General features: G+C 37.2%; 2 gene segments (V, D, J or C); both read left to right on the top strand.

The window, feature by feature from the left end:
* The first annotated feature begins 2,028 nt into the window (after positions 1 to 2,028).
* LOC129013225 (T cell receptor alpha variable 13-2-like) lies at positions 2,029 to 2,682 on the top strand. The segment is given in 2 exon segments: positions 2,029 to 2,113; positions 2,273 to 2,682. Coding segments are annotated over 2 exon segments (462 nt in total).
* Positions 2,683 to 9,755: 7,073 nt separating this feature from the next.
* LOC129013226 (T cell receptor alpha variable 14/delta variable 4-like) lies at positions 9,756 to 10,339 on the top strand. The segment is given in 2 exon segments: positions 9,756 to 9,818; positions 9,984 to 10,339. Coding segments are annotated over 2 exon segments (405 nt in total).
* Positions 10,340 to 11,277: the final 938 nt, after the last annotated feature.

Here is an 11,277-nt window from a genome sequence, read left to right on the forward strand (position 1 = left end):
TTGACCTAAATTATCTGTCACCAAAAGGAGGGAAACTCATCCAATAAAGGATATGAGAATTATATTGTATGAGGAATGAGTGAGAAAAGAGAAAATCCTTAGAACGGAGAAGTTTTACATATGTAAAAACACACATTTTATGTATACATATCTATATTTATATATTTCAGTTGCTATTTTTCATCATAACCGTCCTTACATACTTAAGGGTGCAAGATGTGAATAAGAAATTACATTCAGTCTCTATAATTCCAGGGGCCTAGTGAGTACAAGTCACAGGAAATGTGCTTTTCTTCTGGAAACGAGATAGTCTTGGTATCTGAGGAACCATTTCCCGTGGTCACTTATTTAGTTTTGCACTATCCCTCCTAGTGGAAACAGGCAATATTTTGGCTTCCATAGATTTAATTTTACGGAAGTAATCACAACGTGTCAAAAATTAAAGTAGATAAGCAATGTTTTTTTGGCAAGAAGAGATAAACCCAGAAATGTACAAGACTGAAGGACTTTATCAATATCTTAGGGAAGAACACTGTAGTGGAGTTTGAGAGAAAAACAGCACATATGGAACCTGAGCTAGCAATGGCTAAGGCAAGAGCAGTCCATGCCAGATGAGTTGGCTCATATTTTAGAGGCAAGTTCCACTGAAGATATGAGTCAATCATTGTATTTAAGGACATGCCATATTGATATCATTCATTTTGATATCAGAAAATAAAAGCACCTTAATAAGAAATTTACATGTGGTTTCATTTTTGGAGCCTGCAGCCTGAGGTTTTCTGAGAATTTCTCCTTGTTTTTTCTGCACTTTGCAGAATACAAGTCACATAGCAATAGGAAAAGGCTTCTTAAAACATGCCAGATTTCTCCTTGCAAACCAGCCCAATCTGTGGGTCAAACTGTTCCTATTGTTGGAGTATTTAATAATTCATGGAACTTGTCTCCCTCCTCCTTTATCATTATACTTTAATTCTTTACCTTTTATTAAAGCCATCTTTACCAAAGAAAGATTCCACATTTTGACTGTTGGTACTGTCAAGGCTCTGGGAATAGAGAGTCATGGGGAAGACCAGTCTTGGAGAAGCAGAACCTGAGATAATATACGCGTGAAATATTGAGTGGTCCTCTCTCTCTTACTCTCATCTTTGGCTTACATATTCCTTTAAGAAAGAGTTTTTCTCCATAACAAACAAATCATGATGATAGATTTCACTGCAAGGGAATGTATTACTTTTCTTTGTCCAGGAGAGTGAATCATGGTTCTTTCCTGATTTCAAACATGTAAACTTGGTGCATCATTGTATAAACACCTGCAACACCTACCTCTTTCCAACTTTTTAGCAAGGACTCAGTTTGCATAAATATCAATCTTGATATCTACATTCTTACTGTGAACTTAATCTCAGAGTGAAGACTTTATTTGTTTGACCTATTGCTCCTTTTGTGCACCTGAGTCCCTCATAGGGTTATAGAAAAACATTCAAACAGGCCGGGTGCGGTGGCTCACGCCTGTAATCCCAGCACTTTGGGAGACCGAGGCGGGCGGATCACGAGGTCAGGAGATCGAGACCATCCTGGCTAACACGGTGAAACCCCGTCTCTACTAAAAATACAAAAAAATTAGCCGGGCGTAGTGGCGGGCGCCTGTAGTCCCAGCTACTGGGGAGGCTGAGGCAGGAGAATAGCGTGAACCCGGGGGGCAGAGCTTGCAATGAGCCGAGATCGCGCCACTGTACTCCAGCCTGGGAGACAGAGGGAGATTGCATCTCAAAAACAAACAAACAAACAAACAAACAAAATTCAAACAGCAAGTTTAGTAGCTACGAATGTGACCACAAGATGGCAGTGCTTCTCTGCTGATGCAGAACACATGGAGGGTTCATTTTAGTGGGTTCTGATTAAATAGGTTTATGGCAGAAGCAGAGCCTTTTTCTATTGGCTGAGTAGACAATGTGAGAAACCACTATGATTGTCAGAGGAAAGAAAGGAAAACCCGATGATGGAAGTAGCTTTTATGGCTGGAGATTGCAGGTTTATGACTGATCCTATTTGGGAAGAACAATGATGGCATGCATTCGAGCTTTATTTATGTGCTTGTGGTTGCAGCTGGACTGTGAGTTTAGAGTTTTGGGTAACACAGTATATTAGTTGATGATTTTGAGACGTCCAGGGGGAAGACTTGCTTTATTTAGGCTTCCTCTAGTTACTATAGAAAAAGAAAATTCTGGAGAATAATAACTTGATAAACCTTTCTCTTTTTCTTTCTGCACAGGGGTGAGCAGAGGAGAGAGTGTGAGGCCGCATCTTTCTACCCTGGGTGTCCAGGAGGGAGACAACTCTGTTATCAACTGTGCTTATTCAGACAGTGCCTCGGACTACTTCATTTGGTACAAGCAAGAATCTGGAAAAGGTCCTCAATTCATTATAGACATTCGTTCAAATATGGACAAAAGGCAAGGCCAAAGAGTCACCGTTTTATTGAATAAGACAGTGAAACATCTCTCTCTGCAAATTGCAGCTACTCAACCTGGAGACTCAGCTGTCTACTTTTGTGCAGAGAATACACATTGCTTTCCAGGCATCTGTAACCATCACCCAAACCTGAGATGCGAGGTGAAGCAGCATCCCCTTTCCTTTGGAATGAATTTTAATTATAGCACCTGTCATTTTGTTTGTTCATAAGTGGAAATTAACATATAGATATTAAAACCATATAATAGGAGGCTAGATTCAAAGTGACACAGAAAGGTTTAGAGCATTTTGTTGGCCAGTTGATGCTTAATGGATTCCGTTTTTCAAAAAAATGCATGGTACGCATTAAGTTAACAACATGAAGTTTTGACACACATGTACGTAGTAAAGTAAAGAGTCAGCTAAAGAGACGCACAGGGCAAGGTATGGGAAAAATGGCCCTGAGCTTCCATGCCTTCTCTGGCTCTGCCACCCACCACGTGTTCAGCAATCAGGAGGTTCTGCTCAAGGGATCCTTACAGAGATTTAGTGATGTTGGATTTTGTAATCTAGTCTTTAAAGGTGACTTTACATTTGCTACTCAGACTCCTGTCCTATAAATAACCCCTTAGTGTCAATATTGCAATCCCTATTATGGATAAATTTTAACTTTTAGTTTTCAAAAATTGCTTTTGTTATCTTTTTCTTATTGTAAAACATTACATGCCAAAACCAGATAATGTGTAAAATACAAAAAATACAAAATTGATAATTCTGTACCCAGATAGTTTTTTGCTAATATTAGGTTGGTGCAAAAGTAAGTGCTGTTTTGGCCATTAAAAGTCATGGCAAAAATAACAATTACTTTTGCACCAACCTAATATTTAGATTTGTTTCTTGATAGAGTCCTATTATAATTAGGATCATGATTTTTTCACCTATTCTTATATCTCAAATTGAGCTTTTCTCACTTCGTCAAGTCCTCTCCTCAAACACATGCTTTTTATTTATTTTATTATTATTATTATTATACTGTAAGTTTTAGGGTACATGTGCACATTGTGCAGGTTTGTTACATATGTATACATGTGCCATGCTGGTGTGCTGCACCGATTAACTCGTCATTTAGCATTAGGTATATCTCCTAATGCTATCCCTCCCCCTTCCCCGCCACCCCACAACAGTCCCCAGAGTGTGATATTCCCCTTCCTGTGTCCATGTGTTCTCATTGTTCAATTCCCATCTGTGAGTGAGAACATGCGGTGTTTGGTTTTTTGTCCTTGCGATAGTTTACTGAGAATGATGATTTCCAATTTCATCCATGTCCCTACAAAGGACATGAACTCATCATTTTTTATGGCTGCATAGTATTCCATGGTGTATATATGCCACATTTTCTTAATCCAGTCTATCATTGTTGGACATTTGGGATGGTTCCAAGTCTTTGCTATTGTGAATAGTGCCGCAATAAACATACGTGTGCATGTGTCTTTATAGCAGCATGATTTATAGTCCTTTGGGTATATACCCAGTAAAGGGATGGCTGGGTCAAATGGTATTTCTAGTTCTAGATCCCTGAGGAATCGCCACACTGACTTCCACAAGGGTTGAACTAGTTTACAGTCCCACCAACAGTGTGAAAGTGTTCCTATTTCTCCACATCCTCTCCAGCACCTGTTGTTTCCTGACTTTTTAATGATAGCCATTCTAACTGGTGTGAGATGGTATCTCATTGTGGTTTTGATTTGCATTTCTCTGATGGCCAGTGATGGTGAGCATTTTTTCATGTGTTTTTCGGCTGCATAAATGTCTTCTTTTGAGAAGTGTCTGTTCATATCCTTTGCCCACTTGTTGATGTGGTTGTTTGTTTTTTTCTTGTAAATTTGTTTGAGTTCATTGTAGATTCTGGATATTAGCCCTTTGTCAGATGAGTAGGTTGTGAAAATTTTCTCCCATTTTGTACGTTGCCTGTTCACTCTGATGGTAGTTTCTTTTGCTGTGCAGAAGCTCTTGAGTTTAATTAGATCCCATTTGTCAATTTTGGCTTTTGTTGCCATTGCTTTTGGTGTTTTAGACATGAAGTCCTTGCCCATGCCTATGTCCTGAATGGTATTGCCTAGGTTTTCTTCTAGGGTTTTTATGGTTTTAGGTCTAATGTTTAAGTCTTTAATCCATCTTGAATTAATTTTTGTATAAGGTGTAAGGAAGGGATCCAGTTTCAGCTTTCTCCATATGGCTAGCCAGTTTTCCCAGCACCATTTATTAAATAGGGAATCCTTTCCCCATTGCTTGTTTTTCTCAGGTTTGTCAAAGATCAGATAGTTGTAGATATGCGGCATTATTTCTGAGGGCTCTGTTCTGTTCCATTGATCTATATCTCTGTTTTGGTACCAGTACCATGCTGTTTTGGTTACTGTAGCCTTGTAGTATAGTTTGAAGTCAGGTAGTGTGATGCCTCCAGCTTTGTTCTTTTGGCTTAGGATTGACTTGGCTATGCGGGCTCTTTTTTGGTGCCATATGAACTTTAAAGTAGTTTTTTCCAATTCTGTGAAGAAAGTCATTGGTAGCTTGATGGGGATGGCATTGAATCTATAAATTACCTTGGGCAGTATGGCCATTTTCATGATATTGATTCTTCCTACCCATGAGCATGGAATGTTCTTTCATTTGTTTGTATCCTCTTTTATTTCTTTGAGCAGTGGTTTGTAGTTCTCCTTGAAGAGGTCCTTCACGTCCCTTGTAAGTTGGATTCCTAAGTATTTTATTGTCTTTGAAGCGATCGTGAATGGGAGTTCACTCATGATTAGGCTCTATGTTTGTCTGTTATTGGTATGCTTTTTAATAGCTCCGTGAGAAATTTTCATGAGTCACAATTATTTTTATTTTCTTACTCTCTGTATCTGTGGTAAAATTTGACAGTCCCTTCTACCTGCTGTTTCTTGTTGGGAAAACGTGATGAGTTTTCCTTTAGAGTCTAGTTTGGACATATACTCTGTGTGTGCGTGGGAAATTAAAACAGGAAGTGACTTTAAAATGTAAGCTTCAGATTAGAGTCATCAGTATATTCTTCTTCAAAATCTTGTTGGTATCTCTTCATATTTACTCTCTCACATAATTAAGAAGAGTTATCTTTTTTAATCACTGCTGTTTCTGCAGAACCTAGCATAAGCTTTTTCACATTATTAATAATCAATAGATGTTTGTTAAAGAAAGAAAAAATGGATTAAACTATTGTATATTCAAAATTTTAATTTAGGCTTTGTTGTTGAATTAAATGTATAATTTTATGTGTGAATAATTAAACTCCTAAAAATGTATATTTGAATAAGTTGAATATTTGAGAGCGTATTTCTTTCCATTTATCTATGTCATTCTTTTCCATAAAACTTTATTATTTTAAGATAGTTACTTTTTTTCTGGACATTTCATTTTTATTGCTACCTTTATCTTTCTTTCTGAGGTATGTGGGAATGTTTTTAATAAATATTTCTCAGCTACCTTATTCAATTCTTATTAGTAAATTGTAGGAGGCATTTGGCTACTTAATTTATGCTAGCTTGTTCCAAATACCCTGACTCACTTTCGTGTTTTGACTGCTTTAAACATTATGAGCACAGTTTCCTTTTCAAAAGTCGTACCTTTTCACGTTGTCGATAAAAATAATGGAAATAAAGAAGTTGCATAAATAATTAATTCCCTAATTCTCCCACCTGTGATCAAGTGTAGGCTAATTTCAAGATCCCTCATATTATCCCTAAGGATGGATATAACTGGTGATTGGTAGGGTGAGAATGATCCCTTCTGGCTGAGTTATGGCTGTTAGTTATTAGCTAGGTCTGATAGAAAAAGTCATTAGATTAAATTGGGGTTAAAAACAACCAAACAAGGAGAGTCAGTATTGTAGCCCAACAACTCAACTGGCTTTTGTTATTTCCTTGTCTATACCACTAGCTCCACTCCAGAGAAGCAAGCTGACTCTTGATCAGTCCATTTCCTCCAAGAATGAAATGGAGTGAGTAGGAATCATGGCTTATAGTCTATTTATTTATTGCTTGTTTAGAAGAAAGAGTGTAATTACTATTGGCTTAATTGCTGTATCTTACTTGGTTGTCAATTTTTCCAATGTAAGAAAAAAAATTCTCCAGCTAGTGTGCAAAGTCAGTACACAGCTTAGATCCAGACACATTCAAGCATTAAACTTTAAATGGAAAAGAGTACTGATGAGGAGAGACACTAGCAGGTAATAAAATTTACTATAAAATTACCTTCTGAGGTTGGCATAGAATGAAACAGATCAATGGAACTAAATAAAACACATTGAACAAATACACCAAGGTTGATGTATTTTTTTGTTGCCTCTATACAAACTTGCTGTCTTAAATCAATACATACACGTTTTTTTCAATCAGTTTCACTGGGCTGAAATCAAGGCATCAGAGGCTGCAGAGAAGAATCTCTTCCTTGCCTCTTTTAGCTCTGCCAGCATTTCTTGGCTTGTGGTGCCATCACTCCAATCCCTGTTGCTATGGTCACATTGGCTTCTCTTCTTATGTTATCAAGAACACATTTCCACAAGTTCAAAGGCAATATTTCTTTGAAAATTTTTTTGAATACCAAGTCACCCAGGTTTAGGTAAAGTAAAAGCTGATTAAATGAAAGGCCAGGAAGGAAAACCTGTACCTGTTGGTTAAAGGACTGAATATAATCGGTTGATTTATCTATTAATAGTTAAGTGTGTCAGAATGGAATATGTGTGGTTCGGAACATTCTGAGTAATATGGGCCTACTAGTGACCAGTTCATAGTGAGATGACACATGACTTTGGGATGGGGAAGAATGCAGGGCTGTTAGAGCTAAGGGTAATAATGCTTTAGGCCACTGGAGTTCACAGATGTCTGATAAGGTAACTAATTTTATTCTTAATAGTCATACATTGTTTCAACATTTTCAGAGGACCAGGAGGTGATAAGAAAAGCGGAGTTTCTGAGTGAGAGCAAAACCTTACATAACTGTCCAAAAAAATATGTTCCTCTACATATAGATAATTTGATTGGCACAGGTAAGAAATGGAAATCAATTGATTTAGCTATTGTGAGTGCTGTATCTTTATGACAGGTGAGTGCTTCAACCCATGTAGAAAATAAAACAACTCTTACTAGTGCATACTCACAACCCCTTAGGGAGTAGAACTGCCTAAAACCTACTCAACTGTTCTCTTAGGACAGTATTCCAGTTCATATTCCATTTTTACAGTTTTCATGGAATTTTGGAGGTTCCAAAAAAGACATGAACTGTCTGCATTCCCTACTATTCTAGAAAAGTCTCCCCACAAATATTTAATATTGCAGTCAACATGTCCCTAGCGTGATGGGTGGTCCCTGGAGGGTATTAAAAAGTGTTCTTTGGCAATCATTTGGTTCCACCAAACAGCCTTTCTGGCCTTGATATATCTTATCCTCACCGATCAAACAAATCAATAATTCATCTAAGATGGAGTTATTGACATTTTCCATGGATGCGTCTTTAAGTTCCATAAGAGGTGCTTGCATAAGGACTTTAGTCAGACAGCCATGTTTACCATGATCCCCTGCTCACGTATTTTTTTCTAGCTTCTAAAGTGTCTTTCATACATAGAACTTTGTCTTCATTAGGAAATTTATTTGAATAGCGTCAAGACATCAAATAATTTATGCATTTGGTGTCCATTTTTATAAAGATACATGAAATATATGAGAAGGTTAAGAAGAGGTAAAGAAGGTTAACAAACCTCATCGGCTCCATTATATTTGGAAGTTGTGAACTATGTTAAAGCATTGACTATCACTGTTTATATTTATCATAATTTGACATGCAAAAACGAGAGTCACAAGTTCAGCTACTTGCATTAATTTTACTTCTTCTAAGAGATTGAATTTTATAATAGAGTCTTGGGAAGTTATTACATAGTAAGTTTTCTGATATTCCTTTTCAACTTTGAGTATAAGACATTAAAACGATTAATTCAGAAGTTGATATGAGACTGTCCAAATATCTGTTTGAGTGTGGACACTTCTTAAATGACAAAAGCACAGTTAAAAGATTTATTGATTGAGAAGTGTAATGGAGTTGAACACTATGAAGATAATTTTGTAATATTTCATAATTAGTCCACCAACTGGTAGAACAGATAATGGATGCTTTTAAAAAATAGATAACTTGTACTGTATGTGATATCATAAGATTTAATGGTGATTCCTGTGAAAGATCTGAAGACGCTTCAACCAATTTTGACAAGGCTAAGATAAGCTATTTTAAGGCAAGAACGATAAGCTATAGCTACTACATTAAGAAATAAATTATGGTAGGCAAGGCAATGACCTTTGTTGTTTGCAATGTTGTTGAGTAGTGTCACTAGTGCATGGCCTTTAATGTTCACACAGAAAGAAAAGTTTGTCACAATCAATGATCCTGTAATCAGTTGTCCTGTATATGGGATCGTCCAGAATACATTCTCTTCAGAGTGGGGCATACAGAACGGAGTGGCTTGCTGGGGCTTATTTGGGGTCTGAATTGAAATCATGGAAAAATATAAATTCAAATGTTTGATAATCTAATAACAAAACTCTGATATCTTATATGATCTGTATGAACAGAGCTGGCTGTCGAAACTGAACAGAAAAGAGAATGGGACCTTTAAAACACAACTTGATATCTGAGGGGTTAATTCTAAACTCTCCATCAAAGAGAGATTCGTTTTTCTGCTGTTTGGCCCCAAGATTGGCAACAGGATAGGCATTGGAATTGAGGAGGAATATTGTTATATCAATAGATAAGTCAAAAGATCTGCAGAGATTTGTCCAAACTTTCTTATCACAACGTGATGTATTTGTACTTTAGGAGAAACAACAACATACATCGATGTAAGGCTAGAGGATTATTGTATCTTACATTGTCTCTATAATTCATTACAGGTATAAAATATGTGTCAATCTCCCAGTTCCATCACAGGTGCAATGATAAAATACAGTAGTTGGTCAAATGATCATTTTTCCTCTCAATGTGACCATGTTTATTTTCAGATTTGTTAACAAATTAAGAGTTGGTTTATCCAAAATAAAGTTTGTATTGGGTGAGGTTCTCAGCCGGTACATAGAGAAGTGTGAGATGACACACACTAGTTTGCTATACCAGGAAACCTCTGTTTCCTGTTCTAGGGCAGCAGTAGCAGCAGCACATGGCCCAGTAATTCTTCTCTCACCATGCCAGGTTCACCTCACAGTACAAAGTCCTGAAAATAAAGAAGAAGATTTTTTTTTTTTATCTAGAAAGAGAACCAAACATGTCACTTTCTAGCCTGCTGAAGGTGGTCACAGCTTCACTGTGGCTAGGTACGGATGGCCCAGTGGGAATGGACTTTCTGTATGAACTAAGGACTTTGGAAATATCTTTATGGAAACTTTGGGAAGGAGGGGTAATGGGGTACAAAAATTGAATTTCTTTGTCCCAACCCACTTTATCCTTAAACCTTCAAATTTTATCTTTTTTTCCTTCAGGACCTGGCATTGCCCAGAAGATAACTCAAACCCTACCAGCAATGTTCGTGCAGGAAAAGGAGGCTGTGACTCTGGACTGCACATATGACACCAGTGATCAAAGTTATGGTCTATTCTGGTACAAGCAGCCCAGCAGTGGGGAGATGATTCTTCTTATTTATCAAGGGTCTTATGACAAGCAAAATGCAACAGAAGGTCGCTACTCATTGAATTTCCAGAAAGCAAGAAAATCTGCCAACCTTGTCATCTCCGCTTCACAACTGGGGGACTCAGCAATGTATTTCTGTGCAATGAAAGAGGGCACAGTGAAAGAACCATCGGAGGGAGGTGTACAAAAGCCCCGGGGACCTGCTTGAGACCTCCACCTGCTGGAGAACCAAGGCGGGAAATCAACATCACAGACAGGAAGTGGCTACAGCTGTGGCAGCACAGATGCAGTGTTGTAGGAAATACACTCACTCTAAGAAAATACCTCTTTAAGTTCATAGACCGTGATCAAAGTTATCATTAATTAAAAACTTTCTTATCCCTGAATCTTTAGTTTAAAGTTTAGACATACCAAATTTGTGACTGAAGATTGAAGAGAAAAAATTGCAACAATAAACAATTTGCCATTTGGCCACTAAATTGAACTGGATTCAAAAACATATGACTGAAAAATCATTAAAAATCTCTGTGAATTTTCACATCAATTTGTTCAGTAAATACTGGGAAGCTACAAAAAGTTCATGAAAAATGTGTATTATAAAGACTATTTTTGGATTTCAATTTTTTTTGCACCAAAATGAACTTACACTTAAATTGTTATACGTAGACAGGATCTACTTTGAGGCACTAAGAAAAATAGAACAGCAATGTGAAAAGAATCCCTATTAGAGCAACAGATTCTGCTAAAATGAAGCAAAAAAAAAGCTTCACCTAGATCAGTTGCAGACAAGATCAGAGTTACATATCTCAAAACATGTTCATAATAAGCAAATGTTTTTGCTCTTTGGCCTCCAGAAAGCCAACAAGCAAAATTCCTTGAGCATCCCAAAAAACTATTGCCATAATTTTTGCAACAGATGCTGGCGAGGCTGTGGAGAAATAGGAATGCTTTTACACTCTTGGTGGGAACACAAATTAGTTCAACCATTGTGGAAGACAATGTGGAGATTCCTCAAAGACCTATAGCCAGAAATACCATTTGACCCAGCAATCTCATTTCTGGGTATATACCCAAAGGAATATAAATCATTCTATTATAAAGATACCCGTACATGTATGTTCATTGGAGCACTAGTCACAATAGCAA

This window comes from Pongo pygmaeus, chromosome 15, assembly GCF_028885625.2.
Source record: "Pongo pygmaeus isolate AG05252 chromosome 15, NHGRI_mPonPyg2-v2.0_pri, whole genome shotgun sequence".
In the NCBI taxonomy this organism is placed as follows: Eukaryota; Metazoa; Chordata; class Mammalia; order Primates; family Hominidae; genus Pongo; species Pongo pygmaeus.